This window comes from Neovison vison, chromosome 11 (assembly GCF_020171115.1).
Source record: "Neovison vison isolate M4711 chromosome 11, ASM_NN_V1, whole genome shotgun sequence".
NCBI lineage: Eukaryota > Metazoa > Chordata > Mammalia > Carnivora > Mustelidae > Neogale > Neogale vison.
In genome coordinates this window covers 11,242,633-11,267,433 of record NC_058101.1, presented here as the reverse complement: position 1 = coordinate 11,267,433, position 24,801 = coordinate 11,242,633, and the positions used below count along the sequence as shown (strand labels likewise).

The following is a 24,801-nucleotide window of genomic DNA, read 5'->3' as shown; positions in this document are numbered from 1 at the left end:
GGACTTCTTAATGATTAGAGAAATGGGTGCCTACAAGAAAAACAGTCTTTTCCTCTACTGCTCACAACACTTCTGACACCAGTTATGTGGGGGTTTTTCCCACACCAACCAGTTCTCCAACGTCTATTCAATTCTGACGCTGTCTACCTGGAGTTAATGCGGACTCTGCGCAGACTGAGGGCTCACTCCTTAATGAGGTGCCCCTCATTTCAGATGCCAGTTGCAGGGCTAGCTTGTCACCTCTCCTTCTGACCAACCAGACAGATCAGATTCTTGTGACCCCCCCCCATAAGGTTTGTTAATTTGGCAGAATGACTCAGAGGCCTCAGGAAGGGTTTACTTGCTAGATTATGGGGTGCTATAAAAGAATGCGATTCGGGAACAGCCAGGTGGAAGGGACGCATAGGGCAAAGTCCGTGGGAAGGAGCACAGAGCTTCCCTACCCTCCCTGGGTGCTTCACCCTCCTAGTGCCTCAGTGGTTCACCAGCGCAGAGGCTCTCTGAACCTTCTGGTTAGGATTTTTATGGAAGTTACAGTACATAGGCATGATTGAGTAAATCATTGGTCAGTAATGATTGAACTCAGTTTTCAGCCCCTCCTCTCCTCCTCAGAGTTGGGGGGTGGGAGATGGCGGAATAGTCTAACTCTCTCATCGCATGGTGGTTTCTCCTGGTTAACCAGCCCCCATCCTTTTTTTTTTTTTTTTTAAGACTTTATTTATTTATTTGACAGACAGAGATCACAAGGAGGCAGAGAGGCAGGCACAGAGAGAGAAGGGGAAGCAGGCTCCGTGCTGAGCAGAGAGCCCGATGTGGGGCTCGATTCCAGGACCCTGGGATCATGACCAGAGCCGAAGACAGAGGCTTTAACCCACTGAGCCACCCAGGCACCCCAACCAGCCCCCATTCTTAAGGGTTTTCCAAAAGGTGCTCAAAAAGTTAAAGGTAACTTTAACTCTGGAGCTATTTCAGGCGCCAAGGACAAAAATCAAATATTATAACAAAATATACTTCCATGGCTCTTATCACTTAGGAAATTTCAGGGGTTTTAGGAGCTCTTTATAAGGAATCAGGGATAGGAAACCAATATATATTTATATAATGTGATGAGAGAGAGATATATATGTGATATATGTATGTGTGTATATATATATATATGTGATGAGATATATATATATATAAAATTATTTTACAGTTCCCAAGAATGAGTGTGATAATAATAGTGATAGTAACAATGGTTTGGAAACATTAAATTGCCAAATAAGCTCATTCTTTTCAGTGCTAATGCCAAGAGAGAACAATAAGGAGGTGGCAGTTAAACTTTGATCTGAAGCAAGGAAAAATAGAACCTCTTTTTTATTTTTAATTACAAAATTTTTCGAGTACGTAAGGAGAATAATGAACCCTAGAGTTTCCATCACCCGGCTTCAATAATTGTCCATATTTGTTGATCTTACTTCGTCTATTTCCACATTTTTGTTTCTGGAGTACTTAGAATCCCCAGCTTATGACATTTTGATTTGATGATGGTGTGAAACTGATATACATTCAGTAGGCATCATTCTTCAAATCTTGAATTTTCATCTTTTCCCAAAATGTGGACTAGTCTCCCGTGATGCAGGACAACAGCAGAGAAATGTAGCTCCCACTCAGGCCAGGCAGTCGCAAGGGTCAACCGCTGAGACACTTAAAAAAAAATGCTATGCCATGCAGCCATTCTGTTTTTTTACTTTTAGTACACGACTTAATAAACTACATGGGATATTCGACACTTCATTATAAAATAGGCTTTTTTTAGATGATTTTTGCCCAACCGTAAGCCAATGTGTATGTTCTGAGCACCTTTAAGTTAGGCTAAGCCAGACATATGTTTGGTGGGTTAGATGTATTAGATGCATTCTTAACATAATCTTTTCACCTGAATGGTGGGTTTATTGGGATGTAACCCCATCGTATCTTGAAGAAGGTCTGCTATTATTTTTTTAAGGATTTATTTATTTATTTATTTATTAGAGAGAGAGAGAGAGCACAAGCAGGTTGAGTAGCAGGCAGAGGGAGAAGCAGGCTCCCTGCTGAGCAAGGAGCCAGATGTAGGGCTCCATTCCAGGACCCTGGGAGCATGACCTGAGCCAAAGACAGTCTCTTAACCAACTGAGTCACCCAGGTGCCCCAGAGATCTGTTATTTTAAAGGAAACTCCAAATGCTATGCCGTTCCACTTGCAAATACTTCGGTATCACACCTAACAAAATTAACAATAATTTCCTAATATTACCTAATATTTACTTAGCCTATCTTCAAAGGCTGTTTGTCTCAAATATGACTCTCTTCATTTGGTTTATTTGAATTTGAATTTATTACGTCTCTTAAGTCTCTAGCATTTTTTATTTTTTAATTTTTATTAATTTTTTATACTGCTGTTACCCTCCTTATTTTATTTTATTTCTAACTTTTTATTTAAATTTCAGTTAGTTAATGTAGAGTGTAATAGTAGTTTCAGGTGAAGAATTCAGTGATTCATCACGTACAACACCCAGTGCCCATCACAGTTTGACTCCCGCCACTTACTAAACCCATACGCTCCCTCCTCCCCTCTGGTTTTTGTAAAGAACAGCTTTACTGAGATAGAGTTCACATACTGTCAAGAGTCACCACTTTAAACTGTACAGTTCAGTGGTCGTTAGTTTGTTTACAGAGCTGTGCATGTGTCACCACTACCTAATCCCAGAATACTTTGATCACTCTATAAAGAAACCCTGTACCCAGTAGCATTGACTCCCTATTCCCTCTTCTCCCCAGGTTCTGGTAACTACTAAACTACTTTCTGTTTTTATAGATTTGCCTGTTCTGGATATTTCATTTAAACAGTCATTAAATTTGAGGCCTTTTGTGCCTGGCTTCTTTCACTCAGCATAGGTTTTAAAGGTTCATTCGTAATAGGGCGTGCATCAGTACTTCGTTCCTTTTTATTGCTGAGCAATATTTCATCATACAAATCACATTTTATTTATCAATTCATCAGTTGGTGGACATTTGGGCCATTTCCACTTTTAGGCTATTATGAGTAAAGTTGTTAGGAACACTCATGTACACATTTTATGTGGACATGTGTTTTCACTTCTTGGGGGTATAGACCTAAGAGTGGAATTGCTAGGTCATGCTGGGGACCATGGTAACCTTTTGAGTTTTCCAAAGCTGTTGCACCATTTTACATTCCTGCCAACAGTGCAGACGGGTTCTCCATAGTCTTGTCCACACTTATTATTTTCCTTTTTAAAAAATTTTTAAAAGTATATCCATATTTGTGAATGTGTAGTGCTATCTCATTTGCATTTCCCTAATGGGCATTTATTTCATGTACTTATTAGCCATCTGTGTATCTTTTCTGAAGAAATGTCTATTTAAATCCTTTGTCCATTCTTTTTTACTGGGTTATTTTTCTTTTATTGAATTGTAAGACTCCTTTGTATATTCCAGATACTGGATATGATACGTAGATTTTTTTTTCTCCCATTCCACGGGCTATCTTTTAATTTTCTTAATCATGTCCTTTGAAGCACAAGTGTTTTTTAATTTTGATAAAATCCAGTTTAGTTTGTTTTAATTTTTTTTCATTTTTTTTTTTTTAAAGATTTTATTTATTTATTTATTTGACAGACAGATCACATAGGCAGAGAGGCAGGCAGAGAGAGAGGAGGAAGCAGGCTCCCGGCTGAGCAGAGAGCCCGATGTGGGGCTCGATCCCAGGACCTGGGATCATGACCTGAGCCGAAGGCAGAGGCTTTAACCCACTGAGCCACTCAGGCGCCCCATTTTTTTTTCATTTTTTAATCCAGTTAATTTTTTTCTTTTGCTTGTGCTTGTGGTGTCATCCAAAAAACCATTTAGTCACATTCTATAATCCTTTTTATATGTTGTTAGATTTGGTTTGCAAATACTTTATTGAGGGTTTGCATCTATATTCATAAGGTATTTATAGTTTTTCTCTATCTTTGTCTGATTTTGGTCTCAAGGAAATAATTGGTCTCATCGAAAAAGTTGGGAAATATTCCCTCTTCTATTTTTTTGGAATTGTTTGGGAAGGATTGCTTTAATTGTATTTTTTAATGTTTTAAATGTACATTTCAGTAGTGAACCCATCTGGTCCTGGCTTTTTCTTTGTGAATTTTTTTTAAATTACAAAATCTTTTTAAAAATTTTTATGTATTTATTTGACAGAGATCACAAGTAGGCAGAGAGGCAGGCAGAGAGACGGGGGAAGCAGGCTCCCTGCTGAGCAGAGAGTCTGATGTGGGGCTCCATCCCAGGACCCTGAGATCATGACCTGAGTCTAAGGCAGAGGCTTAACCAACTGAGCCACCCAGGCGCCCCACAAATTCAGTATCTTTTACTTGTTACAGATTTTCTGTTTCTCAAGTTACTTTTGGTAATTTGTATATTTCTTAGAAATTGTCCATTTTATTTAGGTTGTCTCATATCTAGGCACACAATTGCCAATTAAATAATTATATTCCCTTATAATCCTCTATGTTTCTGTAAAGTCAGTAATTATGTCTTCTCTTCACTCCTGATTTTAACTATTTGAGTCTTCTCTCTTTTTCTATTGGTCACTCAAACTAAATGTTTGGCAATGTTAATCTTTTGAAAGAACCAACTTTGAGTTTTATTGATTTTTCTCAGTACTTGAATGTGCTCTTTATTTCTGTTCTAATCTTTATTACTACTTCTTCCTGGGGCTTTCCACTAATATATATATATATTAGTTGCCCTTGAGGAAGCCGTCTGTGAAATTGTCGAATTATGATATGCTGGATCTAAAAGGGTCATGTAGGTCGGTGCTTCTCAAACTTCGAGTGCACGTACAGAAACCCTGGGGTCTGGTTAAAGTGCGGAACGTGAGGTTCTGCACAATGGTTCAGTGGTACCATTGGAGCCCAAGGTTTCCCATTTCCAAAAGCATCCAGACGACGCCCGTGCTGAGGCCAGGGCTGCATGTTTGGTGGTAAAGGTCTAGTTCATCTGGTATCAGAGTCATGTGTAGGGTTTTCTAAACAGTGTTGTTTCTCTCCATTCCAGGGATAATAATATGCACGCCCCGCCCCCACTGGTGCTGCACTGAGTCATGGTGATTGATCTTGTGTGTGTTGTTTCCGTCAGATAAAAGAATTCCTAAATAAGCTTAACCTTCTCACTTGACAGATAAGGAAATTGAGGCCCCAGAGAAGTAAGACTCCTTGCCTGGTGGCATATAATTAGTGCAAATAGGTGACTAATATCAAGCACATTAAGATTAGTGGGTAGATATAATGTTCTGATGATAATAAAGCTTGATTTTAGCAAAGTACAGCTTTGATTATGCTATCCAAGGAAAGGCAGCAGTGAAGTAAATTTGTTGTTAAATTTTCTCAACTTTTCAAAATAAATAAATAAATAAATAAATACAATTTTCTCAACTTCTTTAAGATTTCGACCCAGAGAAGATTTTATTGAAGTGAATTTCCTCTTTGGTACTCTAAGTAGAAGTGTGTATGATATTTGAAATGGCATTAAGGAGAATAGATAGATAAGATAGCCTGCTTTTCCCTCTCCCACTCCCCCTGCTTGTGTTCCTTCTCGCTATGTCTCTATCAAATAAATACATAATTCATTTTTTAGTGATCTCTACATCCAGCATGGGACTCAAGCACACGGCCCTGAGGTCAGCGGTCACGTGCTCTACCAGCTGAGCCAGGCTCCCCACCTCTTGATTATTTTCAAACGAAGACTGAATAAAAAGTTCATGATCCTCTTGTACAATAAGTGTCATCAGACTAGTTAAATGGTGGTTTGGGGTTTTTTTTTTTTTTTTTTTTTTTTTGGTTGTTTTTAAAGATTTTATTTGTTAGAGTACCAGCCGGGGGAGTGGGAGGCTGAGGGAGAAGCAGGCTCCCCGCTGAGCAAGGAGCCTAATGCAGGACTCAATCCTAGGACCCTGGGACCATGACCTGAGCCAAAGGCAGACGCTTAACCGACTGAGCCACCCAGGTGCCCCTAAATTATGTCGTATTACAGGATCTTTTCGGTGCTTTCAGTAATTTCTTTCACTATCAAGGATAACTCATTTTACACCCAATTTCGTACTCTAAGAAATATTACAGAAAAAATCCAAAATAGATTTATTTAGGAATTGGTCTTTAGACATTCTGAGCACAGAGTAAGCTTTCCTCTCTGTACCTTTCTGTTAGTCATTTTTAATCTCATACTAATGTTCTTAGGTATCTTGGGAAAAATTCTATATGACCACTTTTGTTTCTCACATAGGATAAATTTTTGATCTGTCAGATAACCAAGAAGTTCTAAAAAGCGACTGCTTGGGCATACAAATTATTCCCACCTTGCCAAAAATTGGGCACAGTATAATAATATTAACATATGTTAAATATAACTTAACTTTTCTTCGACTATTCATAAAACATTTCAGGATTTCTCTCTATGAATATTAGCCATTGTACTAAAGAGACAAAATGGGCTCTTGGTCCGATGATGGGGTTGCAGAACGGTGTGACCCAGTGTCACTGTTAGCTTTGTGATTTGGGGTTCGCTTTTGTCATCTCTGTTAACTAAATGAGCCTCATTACTCTGTAAAATTCATTAAAATTTCCTCATATGGAAATCGCATTCTTGAAGAGCTATAAGGAAGATCTAGATGTTCTGGAAAGAACTTCGGTTTGCAAATCAATTTATATGGTTATTATTGTAACTGGAGTCATTTTTGCACAGTTTCTCAGGTGCCCTGCTGCTGCTGTGTTCCCCACCCAGGTGCTTTGTGTCTCCATCTGTCTGCCCAAAAACTAGAAACATAGAAGTTACTCTCCATACTTCCTCCTTGATACATTCTTCCCCTAGAACGTCCCCCAAAGCTAAATCCCTCTTCTCCGCACAGCAGCGGCGGACCGCTTTGGCTCACCCCTTCCTCGTGTTCTCCCCAGCTTTTGTGTTAGAACCTTACTTGCTCTGCAGCTCTGCCTTCCTGCATCCTTCCAGGCCGCCGGCTACACGGCTCTGGCAGCGGCTTCTCTGAAACTCAAATCTGTGAGCTACACCTCTCATTAAAATCTTGGCTGACTTTAAGGTAAAATCAAGACCTTAACCAGGACCCTTAAGCAGTCTCTCCTTTACCTGTTTCCCTCATCTCTTCTCACAGCATTTACTCATGTGCACCGTAAACTTCTGGCATGTTTCTCATTTTATTTTTCTTAGTGGGCTAAGTTCTTTCATACTTAGGTGCCTTTGCCCGACCTGTTCCTTTCATCCTGCTCCCTCCCAGCTCTACGCCTACCCCTCCTCCTCTGACTCATCCTGTGTTACTCATCATGTGTTACTGAAATACATGGCACCTAATGATTTACTTTTTTAAGAAAGATTTATTTATTTTAGAGAGAAAGTGTGCAGGCGGGGGATGAGGCAGAGGGAGACGGAGAATCCTCAAGCAGACTCCCCGCTGAGCACAGTGCCCCACAAGGGGCTCGGTCCCAGGACTGTGAGGTCATAACCTGAGCCAAAATTGGAAGTCAGCCACTTAACCCACTGAGCTACCCAGACACCCCCCACCAATGGTTTCTGCGTATTAATTTTGTACTCTGCTACTTCTATAAATTATTGTATTTTTATACAAATTCTGTTCATTTGATTTTCTGGATGTAAAATGAGATCATATGAGATCAGTAATATTTGATGCAGTTTCACAGGTTCTGTGCTTCTAGTTTCTTTTATCTTCTTCACTTGGCGTTCCTCCACCACCCTCAGTACAGTGTTAAGTAACAGCCATGTAAATGGATATTTCTTAATTTCCTTAAAGTGCTACAGAGTGGGGGCACCTGGGTGGCTCAGTCGGTTGAGCGGCTGCCTTCCACTCGGGTCATGATCGCAGGGTCCTGGGATCGAGCCCACATCGGGCTCTCTGCTCAGCGGGGAGCCTGCTTCTTCCTCTCCCTCTGCCTGCTGCTCTGCCTACTTGTGGTCTCTCTCCATCTCTCAAATAAATAAATAAATAAAATCTTTTTTAAAAAATGCTGCAGAGTGAATCAACATTTTATAAGCTAAAAACAAAACAGCCTTATCCTCTGAAAACTTAGATCCACATGCTTGCCCTTTAAATATGAAGGGAAAGGGGACGGGTCAGGTAGCTTTCTTCTGTAAATGTTCCTGCCATGTCCTGTGTATACTTTTTTTTTTTTTTTTTTTTTTAAAGATTTTATTTAAAAATATGGAACGCTTCACGAATTTGCGTGTCATCCTTGCGCAGGGGCCATGCTAATCTTCTCTGTATCGTTCCAATTTTAGTATATGTGCTGCCGAAGCGAGCACCTGTGTATACTTTTTTTAGTGTTCTTACTGCAGTACGTTTGCACCGCTTCTCAAACTTGTACACATCCAGCAGCAGAGGAAGTTGTATAGGGCTTACGTACAACCTGCCTGATACTTTGCATCTAGTATTTTAGCCTTAAATACATAAAACTTATATTTGAGTCCATAGAAAGGGTGTAGTTGACCTAATATAAAAACATTTTAATTTTATTTGTCCTGAAATAAAATTGATCTTTGTCGAAGATGATAATGTCTATTGTGAAATTTCAGATTTTCTCTGTAAGCTGTCCTGTTTTGTTCTCCAAACATCTGTGCACCCAACTTTGATAAATAGTAAGCACTTTGGTGTGAGGAACTAGGTCTTTCATCTCTGGAGTCCCAGCATTAAGCATAGTATCTAATACCCAGTAGATGTTTACTGTTTATTGGAAAAAAAAAAAGAATAAATAAACAAAAGTTCAGTTTTGGACTAATAGTGTTAAATGTTAGCATTGTTAAACATTTTTTTTTAAAGATTTTATTTATTTATTTGACAGACAGAGATCACAAGAAGGCAGAGAGGCAGGCAGAGATAGAGGAGGAAGCAGGCTCCCTGTGGAGCAGAGAACCCGACGCGGGGCTCGATCCCAGGACCGTGGGATCGTGACCTGAGCTGAAGGCAGAGGCTCCAACCCACTGAGCCACCCAGGCGCCCCATTAAACATTTTAATTGTAGATATTTTTCTCATAGAAGAATATAATGACACTGTGAAAGTCATGCATTTAAAAAATCATTTTCTGGCCTATACAATATAACAAAACTTTAAAAAGAAATGTTTTATAGACGTGCCTGGGTGGCTCAGTTGGTTAAGTGTCCGTCTATCTTGGGCTCAGGTCACGATCCCGGGGTCCTGGAATCAAGGCCTGCATCAGGCTCCCAGCTCAGTGGGGAGCCTGCGCTTCCTCTCTTTCTCCCCTTGCTGTGCTCTTCCTCTCTCATTCTCTGTCTCACACTCTCTCAAGTAAATAAAATCTTTTTTTAAAAAAATTGTTTTTAGGGGCACCTGGGTGGCTCAGTGGGTTAAGCCGCTGCCTTCGGCTCAGGTCATGATCTCAGGGTCCTGGGATCGAGCCCCGCATCGGGCTCTCTGCTCGGCAGGGAGCCTGCTTCCCTCTCTCTCTCTCTGCCTGCCTCTCTGCCTGCTTGTGATCTCTGTCTGTCAAATAAATAAATGAAAATCTTTTTAAAAATTGTTTTATAGTTAAAAGTATGAAATATACAGGAAAGATTACATTGTAAGTATTCAGTACAATGAATTTTCACACACTCAACTATTTCACATAACTAACCCCATATCAAAAACCAGAACTTTACCTGCCCCTCAGAACTCCTTCCATGCTCTAATTGTGTCACTGAAACCCTTTTTGACAGCATTTATTCATTCTGCAAAATCATTTTATACTTGAGTGTGATTTAAGATAAGTAACAAACCAGTTGTATAGAGTATTTTTTATTCCAATGACAGGTTAGTGATTTAGTGATCATTACTACTAGCCAACATTACAAAATGTAAAAAAGAAATAATATAAAGTACTATTCTCAGTAATTTGCTTTAGTACTAAATAGAAAAGCAATTAAAACAATTACTAAATTTTAATTTTTTATTATTAAAAATTGTTATATTTTTATTATAAAAATTATTAAAAATTAATTTAGTACTAAACAGAAAAGCAATTAAAGCAACTAAAATTATTTGTAATGCCCATACTCTCATATACTATTCAACACAAAAATTATGATAATAAGCATCAAGTAATCATTTTTAAAAAGATTTTGCATTATATAATTAATAATGAGCAGTTAATTCTTTTGAGCTATTGTGCCTAACTTTCAAATTACCCTGATTTTTGTTTGACCTTCTTTTATTTGTTTAGAGCAGTAGTTCTTCATGAGGAAGAAGCCCGATTTTGTCCCCCAGGAACAGGCATTTGGTATTATCTGGAGACATTTTTTGGTTGTCGTAACTGGAGAGGGCTGCTGACACCTCGTGGGTAAAGGCTTGGCTGCTGCTGAACTTAATTCCCAGAACAGCCCCCCACCAAAAAAAGAATTATCTGGCCCAAAATGTCAGTAGTACTGAGCTTGAGAGCAATATTTTCTAAAGAATGAGTGGGTTGTGTTTGATGTAGATGAGTTCAAACAGGCTATAGCGCTACACTAGAAATGTACAGGCTATTAGGACTTCAGTTTCCCTAGGCATTAGCTGATCTTTCTCCATAGCTCATTCACCAGACCCCAAACTGATGTTTTCAACATTCTGCAAATGATTTTAAGAAGAATGAGATGAGACAATGTAGAAGTATAAATGTATCACCACTTCTGGCAAAAGTCTCACATCCAACTCTCTGATGACATTTCCTTGTCATCTGTTGGGAGGCAGTAGAGAATCTAGTTGCTCTCCGCAAACATTCATGCACACTCACACACCTCTGTGCCATTCGTTCCATCCAGTGATTATGGGAGGTTGGAAACACTGGAGTGCAGGGTGCCCAAGTGGCTCAGTCCGTTAAGGGTCCAGCTCCTGATTTCTACTCAGGCCATGATCTCTCAGGGTCATGAGATCAAGCCCTGCCTGGAGTTGTGCCCTCAGTGCAGAGTATTGCTTAAGATTCTCTCTCTCCCTCTGCCCCTCCCCCTGCTTGCTTGCAGTTTCTCTCTCTTTACAGTAAGTATGCCTTAGAAACACTGGAGTGCACAGAAATGCCAGTAACAGAGTTGAAAATTAGTATCTGATAAAGCTGTATTTTAGGGGGTTAGATTATTGTGTATTTCAGTGTCACCTTGTAAATTTGTTCTGGTCTTGACTAGTTGACCTGCCCCGAGCGAAGAGTCACATTTGAGGCACGGCCTTAAAACATTTGTTGTGCAAGAAAGAATCAATGACAACGTATACCACTTCTGACTTCTTAATGAAGCGTTTCTCTGAAAATATCTCAGAGAACACAACAAACCAAGTTTATAGAGTTGGGATTATAAATCTGCAAGTCCATAAACTTAATGAAAAGTAGCTTAGAATTTGGCATTTGATTCTGCTTGTTCAACTGTGAAAGCAGATACAATTGAAAACTTTTCATGAAGAAAATTAGGAACAAGTTGAATGAAATAATCTGTTTTATGTTGTAGCTTTTTTGTGTTACGGGTACATGGATTTTATTACTGTTTTTTGTCAAGTGGCAAAATAGTTCATGGATGTCTGGGCCTTTTCTAGTTTTTAAAAATACGATACATTTGACCTTTGAGAGGATCCATTAGCTTTCGTGTCAGATCTAGATCCAAATTCTGCCATTTATGAACTGTTTGGCCTTCAATCTGTTAACTGTGTGGGCCTGCTTTACCTCTCTAAAAGAAGGGACGATATTTAATGATGAAGTCACAAGAATTAAGTAAGATAGTCCTGTAAAAGAATGGCCAGCAGAGAGAAGGATCAATACCCTTTGGAGTCACTGGTTCATTTGTGAGCAGATTCTATGGCCCCGAGCATGGGTGTCGGACGCAGAGCGCCCTGGTTTAGACTCTGGCTTTGTTGTCTCTTAGCGGCTGGGCTCAGGGCCCAGCTTCACACTCTTAAGCTACGTGTGTAAGTTGGCGCTCTCGGTCACTGTCTCACGGCCCGGTGTAAGGAGGGATTGAAACCCTAACCGCCGGGAGCAACCCACAGTACCCGGCACAGGGTAGGCACCAGCAAGTGGGAGTCGTGAGTGCCTGGATTGTTCTGAGTTCTGTCGGATGAAATGTGGTGCTTAGTCCCTTTCCTCAAGTAGCTTATCACACTGTATGCCGAGTCTCTAAACTGGAGGAGCTAATACTGTTAATTAGTTTATTTAGTAATGCTAAATAACTAAATGTTTATTTAGTTTAAATAATAATGTAATTAGCGTAAGTAATAATACTAATAATGTATATAGTGTATTTGGAACAGAGTTTAAGTACTTTTTTTTCCCTACATGGGCTGTAATTTTTAGAGCACTTGACCGACTGTGGAGAAAGGGGGCAGGGCCAGGGTGGCATCATGGAGACCGGCAGGAAGGCTGTGCAGTCGTGGGCTGTGATGGGCACCCGAGTTAGGGTAATGGCAGGGCAGCGGTGAGAGTATTAAGACTGTGCTGAAGACCTGAAATGGATAAAATAAGTAATTTCACTGTTGCATCAAGAATATTCCCAAGGGAGGGGCGCCTGGGTAACTCAGTTTGTTAAGCATCCACCTTTGGCTCAGGTCATGATCCCAGATCCTGGGATCAAGCCCCGCATCGGGCTCCCTGCTCAGTGGGGAGCCTGCTTCCTCCTCTCTCTCTGCCCCTGCTTGTGTTCCCTCTCTCTCTCTGTCTCTTTCTTTGTCAAATGAATAAATAAAATCTTTTTTTAAAAAAAAGATTCCTGAGGGAAACTGGCATCTTTCTTTTTTTTCTTTTCAAGATTTTATTTATTTATTTGACAGACAGAGATCACAAGTAGGCAGAGAGGCAGGCAGAGAGAGAGGGGGGGAAGCAGGCTCCCCACTAAGCAGAGAGCCTGATGCAGGGCTCGATCCCAGGACCCTGGGATCATGACCTGAGCCGAAGTCAGAGGCTTTAACCCACTGAGCCAGCCAGGTGCCCCAAGGCATCTTTCTTTTTAACAGCAAGTAAAACTTGGCAGAGAATATAAACCGAGCAATACAGTTCAGTGCCACTGTCTTCCTTCTCAGTAAGATACCAACAGCCCTACCGAGCTTTGCTCTTGTACCTTCGATGCTCATGTCAACACAGTGACATGCTGAATTTTTAAATGTGCTGTTTCCAGTAACCATGGTCCGTCCTCTCTCTCTCTCTTTGGCTGTAGATCCTAATTATCTCATGGCTAACGAACGCATGAACCTGATGAACATGGCCAAGCTGAGTATCAAGGGCTTGATTGAATCCGCTCTGAACCTGGGGAGGACTCTGGACTCCGACTATGCTCCCCTCCAGCAGTTCTTCGTGGTGATGGAGCACTGCCTGAAACACGGCCTGAAGGGTAGGCCATGGCCCCGGGTTGCAGATGTGCGCACAGCTGTATTCAGGCAGCACATCCCGAAGAAGAAAAGCGGCCTTTATGGAGCCCAAGAATAAGAGGCTTGAATTAGTAATACTAACCTACTGGAATGCCGCCTGTACGGGCACAGGGATGTGGTTGAATTAAGGAGCACACAGGACTTAGGAAACACTGATCTCTAAATTCTAGAGCTGGAACAGACATTACTAGTCCAGTACGGCCCTTCTGTTTGACAGGTGGAAAGAGGCCTAGAAGGAGCGCTCACTTGCCCAAGGTCACACAGTGGAGTCTGGCTTTTGCGCTCTTCCACTTAACCATAGGGTTTGAGGACAGGACCTGGTCTTGTTCTCCTTGTTTTCTTTCCTGCTCCTTTCCCGGTACCTAACAGCCTGTTTCTGGATTATGTATTCTTTCCCATTGGACTGTTTTCCTCACTAATACCATGCAGCTTTAAGTGCTATAAAATGTTTTATTATATTGGGCTAGTTATAAGTTCTTCCTGAAAGAGAAAGGGCTGAGTCTTGGGAAGTGGGAGGTTTTTAATTGTCACAAAACGTTACCTGTTCTGAAAGCATGAAGAGTTTTAGAACTGTCTAATAATCTAGGACTAGTTCCCTGAGAAAAAGGATTGAACGGATGAGAGAAGTGTGTGTCCGTGTTTGTGTGTTGAGAGCATGTTTATGTTGCAAAGAATATTAAAATACTGCTTTGTTTTTATCACCTTAGCTAAGAAAACCTTTCTTGGACAAAATAAATCCTTCTGGGGGCCTCTAGAATTGGTAGAAAAGCTTGTTCCAGAAGCTGCAGAGATAACAGCAAGTGTTAAAGATCTTCCAGGACTTAAGTAAGTTTAAGGTTGAATTCTATTAGGAAAACATTTTTGTTAACTATCTCCTTGAAGACTAAAGATAATGATGACCATAATTTATTTCATAACAATCCAAAAAGAAAACTCTGTGCGTCAGAACTGTTGTGAGAGAACTACTCATACCGAATACGAAGAGAAGTGTACCTGTGAGGGATAATTATTATTAATTTTAAAGAGCTTGTATTCATGTTAAAAGACCAAACGTTTTCTCATCCTCTTAAAGCACTTGTGGGAATCAGTTCGAATCTCAAGAAATGAGATCTAAGGAGGGAGCATGCTAAACATGATTAAGAAAAAGAATGTTTGAGAGCCAAGATTAAAACAGCTGTGAAGTGAACCTTGGCTACAGAAACTGGGAACCTGCCCCAGAACTTGAAAAAGAGTAGTAACCATCGTACTAAGCTAGGCTGGTTTAACTTTAATTAGATAGCGGCCTTTGTGGACTGTGTCCGCATTACTAGTATGTGGGTACTTAGTGATCCACGCTAAGTCTCTGAGGAGTTACGAATGCTAATGTGATGGAACGTTTTCACTTGGGCCTCCCAGAGGATCTGTCTTCAGATTGTAGTCTCATTCAGTAACTAATTCTTCACCAGAGCACTTGTTCCAAACACACCCCCAGACCCACGAGCCCCTTTATTGCACCATTCACTCCACGCAGAATTCCTCACGTAGAGGTGAGGTGGAGAAGGTCGTAGGGAGCACCTCAGTGTGTATGTTCTACTGAGGACTGTGAGCAAGAGGATGAGAATCTCCCCCACCGTGGCCCCAGCTCTGCTACTTTGAGTTGTTCGGTTCCTGTGTTTCTCTAGGACACCGGTAGGCAGAGGAAGAGCCTGGCTTCGCTTGGCATTAATGCAGAAGAAACTCTCAGAATATATGAAAGCTTTGATCAATAAGAAGGAACTTCTCAGGTATGAACATCTTGTTAAACTTGGTTCTTTTCTTGCTGTGTTCTATATCGTATGAGGTCGAATCATAGAAATTTGCCATTTTCACAGATCAAAAACAGTTGATATTGTGGCAATTTCATGTAGCTCGACTAATACCTTCTCCCACACCTCACACACACACACTCAAGAACAGATACTTATTTGGTACATATGTTCAGTCTGTCACTGTGGCACATATACAGGGCAGTCCAAAATGTGATAACCACCCCCAAAAACAAGAAAGGCTTTTGACATCTTGGCATGTACCCAGGCTCAGTAAGCCAGGGAAGCAGACATGTAACATGAAATTTAGAAACAGCATACATGAAAAAATTTCCGGATGGATTATAGATACAAACAGGAAAGGGAAAACAGTAAAACTTTTAGAAGAAAATACAAGGTTAGACACCATTTTCTTAAATAAGACATAAAAAGCTCTACTCCTAAAGGAAAAAAAATTGATACATTGGTCTGCATTAAAATGAAGAACTTCATTTATCAAAAGACACAAGGTTAAAAGGCAACCTGCAGAGTGAAAGGAGCTAATTGTAATATATATCTTCAACAAATGATGCGTATCAGGGTATACGAAGAACTCCTTCAGTCCAGTAAGAAAAAGAGAGCCAAGTAAATGTTAAAATGAGTAAAGGGTTTGAATAAGCATGTCACAAGACAAACTCAAAATGGCTAGTAAACAGAAAAAAGGGGGGAAGGGGTCGTGGCTGCCTCAGTCAGTGGAACATGCGACCCTTAATCTCACCGTCCTGAGTTCAGTCCCACATTGGGTATAGAGCTTACTTTATAAATACGGATGGGGTGCATGGGTGGCTCAGTCGGTTAAGTTGCCTGACGGTTTCGGCTGAGGTCATGACCTCAGCGTTGTGGGATGGAGCCCTGCCTCAGCCTCCACGCTCAGCAGAGTCTGCTTGAGGATTTCTCTCCCTCTCCCTCTGCCCCTCTCCTCACTCATGAGTGCACATTCTCTTTCTCTCTCCCTCTCAAATAAATAAATCTTTTTTTTTTTAAAGATTTTATTTATTTATTTGACAGAGAGAAATCACAAGTAGATGGAGAGGCAGGCAGAGAGAGAGAGAGGGGGAAGCAGGCTCCCTGCTGAGCAGAGAGCCTGATGCGGGACTCGATCCCAGGACCCTGAGATCATGACCTGAGCCGAAGGCAGTGGCTTAACTCACTGAGCCACCCAGGCGCCCCTCAAATAAATAAATCTTAAAATATATATATGTACATGTACATATATACATACACATATATATATATAAAGATACGTAAGTTCACAAGCTATCATGTAAATGCAAATTAGAATAACAGTATGGTCACACTACACCTCCGTTTATAAATAAACCAGATCTCTGGGGCAAATTTTGAAAAACCAATTTTTTAAAGATGCTTCAAGATTGAAAAATTGTCCCTTGCATCTCAAATGCAAATAAATATAAGGGAAAAGCATAAACAGTCACTTCAATGAAAGTATCATTCTCATCACTTTTCTTTCAGCTGGACTAATATCTAGAGTCTACTCATGCACGTATTGTCTAAAATAAACTATCCAAGCCATCTGTTTTTTTTAAGTTTTTCGCTATTGTTTTGGTACCCATATTCAACTATGAGGCCAGCATTTTCTGCTCGTCTCAAGATTACATCATTGGATTCTTGAGGTTTTATTATTGGTGTTTTGTGGATTTCACTTACAGTGAATTCTACGAGCCCAATGCCCTCATGATGGAGGAAGAAGGAGCCATAATTGCTGGTCTCTTGGTGGGTCTGAATGTCATTGATGCCAACTTCTGCATGAAAGGAGAAGACTTGGACTCTCAGGTATGCAGAAGGGGCTCAGTCACCAGGCGTGTCTCTGAGCTCTGTTATCTCACAATTTGGGTGGATCGGATTATACCAACCAAATTAAGGGAAATTCTGTGAGTCATAAATCGGATTTTTGCATTTTTGATGTGAATATAAGCAACTTACTTTTCCTTCTAACTTGACTCATTTATGTATTATGAATATTTTTCACATTCTTGTCTTGATTGTAATCCGTGCCTAAAATATTTTATACAGACTGGGGCTCCCAGGTGGCTCTGTCATTAAGCGACTCCCTTCGGCCCAGGTCACGATCTCAGGGTCCTGGGATCGAGCACCGCATCAGGCTCCCTGCTCAGTGGGGAGCCTGCTACTCCTTCTCTCTCTGCCCCCGCTGTGTTCCCTCTCTCGCTGTCTCTCTCTCTCTGTCAAATAAATAATTAAAATATTTTAAAATAATAAAGTAAAATATTTCATACAGACTAAAACGCAAACAGAGAGACACAGGCTAAAATACATACACAAGCGTGGCAGTTACGAATACAGACTAAAACTAAACTGTTTAGGTTCGGATTCTGCTGCTTTATTTTTTAGCTGAATTGTGGTTAGTAGTTAGTTTCTTGATGCATCATGCTTCTTAGCTGTAATACAGGGAGAAAAAAGAATATCTATCTATTCCATAGGGTTATAGTGAGGAATGAAAGAATTATTACATGTGATGCCCCTGGTACAGAGCCTGGCACATATGAATTGCTCAATAAATAAAGCTATCACTTTCACTATGACTCTTTCTCACCTCTTCTCTGAAATACTACAGCAAATTTCTGTTACTTTATACTCTGAGAAAATGGAAGAGGAAGTAGGATATTTTGACCTCAATTTTAAAAGAGAAATAAGCTGAATGATAGCAGTCCTGAAAATTTTAGACATATTGCATCAGTGTAAGTTTGGAGGAAGAAATACCAAAATGTTATAGTGGTCCTCTCAGGGTGGTTGGAACTATGGGTATTTTGTCTTACTTCCTTTTACTTACCTGCATTTTCTGAAACTTCTTTAAGGAAATAGGCATTCTGTTTGTAATTAGAATTTTTAAAACGTTATTCCTAAAAGTGAATAGGGATTCAGTAGCAGAATACTTGAGAGAAACCAAAGAGAAAGAAACTTTAAGCCTTAACTGTATAGTGAGCCTTCTGTTGACTTTCTTAGAGCCTTGTGTTGACTTGCACGATCTGGTCTTCTGGTCCTGTTGCCTTAAGCTCGATTCTTTACTTACTTTCATCTGTTCTCAAGTTCTTGATATAATAAAAGTAAAACATTTGCATCCAAAAAAATTTTTTAATTCATTTAATTCATGACAGAGAGGCAGAGGGAGAAGCCGTCTCCCCCACGGAGCAGGGAGCCTGATGTGGAACTCGATCCCAGGACCCTGGGATCATGACCCAAGCCGAAAGCAGATGCTTAATGGACTGAGCCACCCAGGCGCCCCATTTTCATCAAAAATTTCAAATAATGGCCATAACTTTATTGCTGTTTTGAATGCTGTTTTTTTATGCCTTTAAAAAAGTATTTAATTTTATATTAAATTTTGAAAATTCTCTCTGTAGGTTGGAGTTATAGATTTTTCAATGTATCTCAAGGATGGGAACAGCAGTAAAGGTAGTGAAGGGTACGTACAGAGACAATTGAGTTTCTTTTTTCTTTAATGTTCTTTGATAGCATTTAAAGTTTACAGCAATAGTGCTTTAACAGATTTGCTGAAAGAATTTCTGATGATATAGTTTTCATAGTCTTGTCAAAAAGAGCTGACTCTTGTGCCCGCTAAACCCTAAGAGAGGTTTTAGTGAAGTGATTTTCCTACTGTGTGGTTCAGGGGTTAATAAAATAAAGGGGTTTATGAAGGAATTCATTGTTCCATCTCTTGAAGTAGTATTTGAAAACATGGTCTTCTTTATCAGGAGGATTGCCCTCTCGGTTTTGTTAAAACATGAAATATGAAACATGTATTATGGACTTATATGAAACATTGACATTCGGGGTAGCAGAGTGAGGAGTATATGGGGACCTGCACTACTGTTTCAACTCTTGTAAATCTAAAATTACTTAAAAGAAAAGTTTTTGAAATATCCATATGGTCCTTATAAATTAGACATCAGAAGCGTACTGCCTAATACTCTTGATAAATTTAGCAGTTGAAAGCACCATTAATCTGACATTCTTAACTTTGGACATTGAGCCAAGACTACATCATTTGTTCTTTTAGTACTAGAGGTATGTGGCCTTGATTTGACTTTAATTGAAAAGTCTGGCTTTCTAACTTGGCTGTTACAAATTAGTTGGTTCCAGAAGTGAACTTCCTATTTCCACTCTTTATTTTCTCATGTAACATTAAACACTTGATCTTTGTGAAAGCCTTTTATACCATTCACTTTGGAATAAAATCAACATTGAAAGGCAAAGATATGGCCTTTGGGAATCACAATTTTTTTTTTTTTTAAGATTTTGTTTATTTGACAGAGAGAGAGAAATCACAAGTAGGCAGAGAGGCAGACAGAGAGAGAGAGGGGAGGAAGCAGGCTCCCTGTGGAGCAGAGAGCCCGATGCGGGGCTCGATCCCAGGACCCCGGGATCATGACCCGAGCCGAAGGCAGAGGCTTTAACCCACTGAGCCACCCAGGTGCCCCTGGGAATCACAATTATTATGCCAAAATCAGATTAGTTTAATTCCTATGACAAATGGAAAATTGTCGTTATAAGGAGTACTGGCAAAACTTTAGCTAAATCCCAGCCAGCAGGGAGCCATGACAAGGCCTCCAGCATCAGGGACAAGCAGCACCAGGAGGCCCACAAGAGACCCCTGGTAGCCCAGCGGGCAACTTCTGTGAGGCAGAACTCAGCCAGGGAGAGGGCGGACAGTATTGAGGTTTATGTCCCTGAGTCTCAAACCTGACTCTGAGACCAGGAAGCGGAAAGCAAATAATTTTAAATTATTTAAAAACTATACACAACTACACACAAACTAAAAAAAGAGAGAGACAGACAGAAAGAAAAAAAGCTATCAATTATGAGAAGAAAATTTTTATTTTTAAAATGCCTCTGATAGAATGTATAGAATGTAATGTTATACCTATAACCGAAGTTATTAAGGTATGTAAGCTGCAATAAAGGCCTTTTAATGTAGAGAATTTTTTGTTTCATTTTTAAGTATCTGAGTCTTTGGACGCTTTATACATCAGGTCTGTCTTTTGGTTCAGTGTGTCTATACTATGGTTTTCTTTCTGTGTTCTATGAAAAGACTGGGGGAGGGGGATCTTGGTACTTCTAATGTTATTTATTTTATTTCTACACCCAGAGATGGCCAGATTACTGCAATTCTGGATCAGAAGAACTATGTAGAAGAACTCAACAGACACCTAAAGTAAAGAATGAGTTAATACTTCTACTTCCCTGGGGATTCTGTTGTGAAGGAAAGGAAAAGTAAACAGTAAACTGATAAACCATGAGGATCAGTTCAAGCAATACTCACCAAAAATACGGACTTCCTGCTTGCCAGGCACTAAGCTAGGCACTAAATTAAATGTCGTTTAACCATTTTGGTGACCTCTAGTGAAAGGAAGTATAAGATTAGTATGTAATTATAACTCTAGTGATTAAATAAGTATGTTCAGTTAAGAATTCTTAAACATGTGACAGACGTCCTTAGTTCAGTAGATCCAACCACATATTTCAAGATTAAGCTTGAGCAAACCACTTAGTACCTTTAGATTAGTTGTATCATGTTGGTCCTTGCATTTTTCATTTATATATTGAATTGATGGTATTAACTTACCCTCCCTTTACTATCACTAGAATTAATTTACCAAATACTCACTATTTTTCAGAACTGTCCAGAACATGAAACAGCCTATTGATATTTTCAAGTATATTGGTGTTCTTGTTATGCTAAAGACTGTCAAATAATTCAGAAAAATCAATATACCCATTAACTATTTTTTTTAAAAGATTTTTTATTTATTTATTTGACAGAGAGAAATCACAAGTAGATGGAGAGGCAGGCAGAGAGAGAGAGAGGGAAGCAGGCTCCCTGCTGAGCGGAGAGCCCGATGTGGGACTCGATCCCAGGACCCTGAGATCATGACCCAGGCCGAAGGCAGCGACTTAACCCACTGAGCCACCCAGGCGCCCCAACCATTAACTATTTTTTAATAATTCTCTTACAAAGATAATTTAAGTAAAACCTATAGCATGGTTATTCCAGTATCAATATAAATATTGAGTAGTCTTGATTTCAACTAGAAAATTCAAGAACAACTTAAGTATATTTTCTCTGGGGACCAAGAACTAATAATGACTACAGTGAATTACGGAGAGGTTAGTCAAGCAAAAACACACATTTGATAGTGAAATAAAAATGTGAGTTACTCTTTTCATGCCTCAGTTTATCTATATTTAGGGATACCTGGTGCATAGGGTTGTTGAAAGGAGTAAATGAAATAAGGCAAATAAAAACATTTAGGAAAGTGCGTGGTACATGGCAAGCCCTTGATTCAGGTAGCTTGTCATTATATATACGTAAACTTTAAAGCTGAGAGTGCCCTGGATCAGCTCTTTTGTTTCATCCAGCAAGTGCTTTAGTGCAGAGCTCAGTGCCAAGGGTACAGCAGGTACGATCCACAGCCCCTTGGGACTGTCTTAGAGCCTGTAAGTCCACCGTGAGTTGTGGACATTAGGCAACGGGGTGATACCTGTGATGCATGTGTACACGGGTAGGGCAGGATGTTCTTGTTTTCAGGAGAAATGGTTCTGTTTTTCTCCTCTTTACAGTGCTACGGTAAACAATCTTCAGGCAAAAGTGGATGCGTTAGAAAAATCCAACACTAAACTGACAGAGGAGGTGAGTGTTTTGGAAATTCTTTGACCGACATACAGTTTACTAATGTGCAGTAGTGGAAGCTTGTAGCTTGATACTCATCCTTTGCTCATTGAGCAGACATTTGGGTACTGCTTCTTTTTTTTTTTTTTTTTTTTTTTAAATTTCTTTTCAGCGTAACAGTATTCATTGTTTTTGCACCACACCCAGTGCTCCATGCAATCTGTGCCCTCTCTAATACCCACCACCTGGTACCCCAACCTCCCACCTCCCCGCCCCTTCAAAACCCTCAGATTGTTTTTCAGAGTCCATAGTCTCTCATGGTTCACCTCCCCTTCCAGTTTCCCCCAACTCCCTTCTCCTCTCTAACTCCCCATGTCCTCCATGCTATTTATTATGCTCCACAAATAAGTGAAACCATATGATAATTGACTCTCTCTGCTTGACTTATTTCACTCAGCATAATCTCCTCCAGTCCCATCCATGTTGCTACAAAAGTTGGGTATTCGTCCTTTCTGATGGAGGCATAATACTCCATAGTGTATATGGACCACATCTTCCTTATCCATTCATCCGTTGAAGGGCATCTTGGTTCTTTCCACAGTTTGGCCACGGTGACCATTGCTACTATAAACATTGGGGTACAGATGGCCCTTCTTTTCACAACATCTGTATCTTTGGGGTAAATACCCAGTAGTGCGATGGCAGGGTAATAGGGTAGTTCTATTTTTAATTTCTTGAGGAATCTCCACACCATTTTTCAAAGTGGCTGCACCAACTTGCATTCCCACAAACAGTGTAAGAGGGTTCCCCTTTCTCCATATCCTCTCCAACACATGTTGCTTCCTGTCTTGCTAATTTTGGCCATTCTAACTGGTACTGCTTCTGTGCAAGAGCTAGACAATGATTTCTTGGTGTACTGATTGGCGTGTGCCCAACTGGCAAGCTCCCACCCTCATGGGCCTTATTTTCTCCTTGTGGGGGGAGGGTCGATAACCTAAAGAGCGCTGGTCGGAAGCCAGCAATCCCTGCTTGCGTTTCATGCTGCTTACGAGTCACCTACGAGAGTCCATCACTTGACCTCCAAGAGGCCCGGTTGCCTGCCCAGCAGATGAGAAGTTTACACTTCTCCTTTCAGCCTCATAGTTACTCTGAAGATCACAGAATATATACGGGAAAACCCTTAGAAAAGTCCCCAAATTAAGAATAAAAATTAAGGGGCGCCTGGGTGGCTCAGTGGGTTAAGCCGCTGCCTTCGGCTCAGGTCATGATCTCAGGGTCCTGGGATCGAGTCCCGCATCGGGCTCTCTGCTGGGCAGGGAGCCTGCTTCCCTCTCTCTCTCTGCCTGCCTCTCCGTCTGCTTGTGATTTCTCTCTGTCAAATAAATAAATAAAATCTTAAAAAAAAAAAAAGAATAAAAATTAACCTTGTGCTTTGATTCTGATTAGTAAAGACATTTTTTAACTTGTTAGTGTCTAAACTACATTTTTTCCTTTTATGACATTAGATGTTTCTATGAAAAATCTTTTTTTTTTTTTTTAATTTATTTACTTGACAGAGATCACAAGTAGGCAGAGAGGCAGACAGAGAGAGTGGGGGAAAGCAGGCTTCCCACTGAGCAGAGAGCCCGACGTGGGGCTCGATCCCAGGACCCTGAGATCATGACCTGAGCCGAAGGCAGCGGCTTAACCCACTGAGCCACCCAGGCGCCCTGGATGTAGATTCTTAAATTATGTTAAAACTTAATGGAAGGACCCCTGCGTAGCTCAGTCGGTTAAACGTCTGCCTTTGGCTCAGGTCATGATCCCAGCCCACTGGCTTCGGTCCTGTATCTGGCTCCCTGCTCAGCGGGAGGCCTGCTTTTCCCTCTGCCTCTGCAGCTCACCGTGCTTGTACTCTCTCGCTCTCCCGCTCTCTGTCAAATAAATAAATAAAACCTTTAAATTAAAAAAAAAAAGTAATGGAAATGATCCTTAGAATTTTACCCTACAAAGCTTTTGAAAAACTCTGATTAGAAATGTTGTCCTGTGGGCCACTTGCTCCTCTGTTGAGGCTGTTGAGGCAATAGGGCACCGCAGGGAGCCATGGTCTCTAGGGCCGGTGGGCTACCTGCGTTCGCGTCCCAGCCCTGGCACTTGCTGGCTTTCTAATCCTGGCCAGTAACTTAAGCCTCTATTTCTTGGTCATCTTCTCTGTAAAATGGGAATGATAAAATAATAGTCAAGTTTTTGTGGGAATTAAATGGTGATACATAAGGACTCAGACTAGTGCCTGATATTACCATAAGTGGCCAGTAAATGTGGTCATTGATTTTATTCCCTCAGTCACAAGACTTCTACTCCTGACCTAGATTTATTTTATTATTACCAATGTTAATTAATTCATTTATGTACTTATTTTGCCAGTAACATTTAATTTCTTGAAACTTTGAATTTTTAGAGACAAGTAAGCCCTGTGTGTAGGCTTTATAAAGAAGCGATAAGACAAATTAGATCTGCCTTTTCCCATTTCCATCTATTTTGGATTCAAGAGGGCCAGTAAAAAATAAAAACCAAAACCCCTTTTTTCTCTCCTGAATTCTGAACCGGAATGATGAAATGAAAAGAATTAAGCAGGTAAAGATATGTAAATACACACTTTATTACTGGTAAAGCTGAATTAGAAGACCCACTTGGATGTAGAGCCATAGTTTCCTGATACTTTCTCTGATGTTAAGGTCTTGGGAGAACCTGTTTGAGGATGTCTCTGGATCTAGAAAGCAGGCACCCTTGTCCAAAGTTAACTTTTTTATGCACTGTTAGGCCCGTGGAGCAGAGAGGGCTTTATGGGCTTCCAGACTTCCTCTGGAGAGCATGCCTGAGCCCTGGCTCCTCTGTACTTAGGCACTAGAACGGGAACCAAGCAGAGCCTGTGCTTCCTG

General features: G+C 40.5%; 1 protein-coding gene and 1 non-coding gene across 7 annotated transcripts in view; one reads left to right on the top strand and one right to left on the bottom strand.

The window, feature by feature from the left end:
• Positions 1-24,801, top strand: part of RUFY3 (RUN and FYVE domain containing 3) — an 84,677-nt gene that overhangs the window by 39,505 nt on the left and 20,371 nt on the right. For all 6 annotated transcript variants that reach the window (XM_044224767.1, XM_044224768.1, XM_044224769.1 and 3 more), the window contains 7 exons: positions 13,204-13,377; positions 14,122-14,239; positions 15,076-15,177; positions 16,908-17,031; positions 18,618-18,679; positions 20,363-20,428; positions 21,835-21,904. In XM_044224767.1, coding sequence (XP_044080702.1) covers positions 13,204-13,377; positions 14,122-14,239; positions 15,076-15,177; positions 16,908-17,031; positions 18,618-18,679; positions 20,363-20,428; positions 21,835-21,904 — 716 coding nt within the window. The remainder of the gene's footprint in view (positions 1-13,203; positions 13,378-14,121; positions 14,240-15,075; positions 15,178-16,907; positions 17,032-18,617; positions 18,680-20,362; positions 20,429-21,834; positions 21,905-24,801) is intronic.
• Positions 8,239-8,345, bottom strand: LOC122890674. Its single transcript, XR_006381124.1, has one exon. It is a non-coding gene; the product is annotated as a U6 spliceosomal RNA (small nuclear RNA).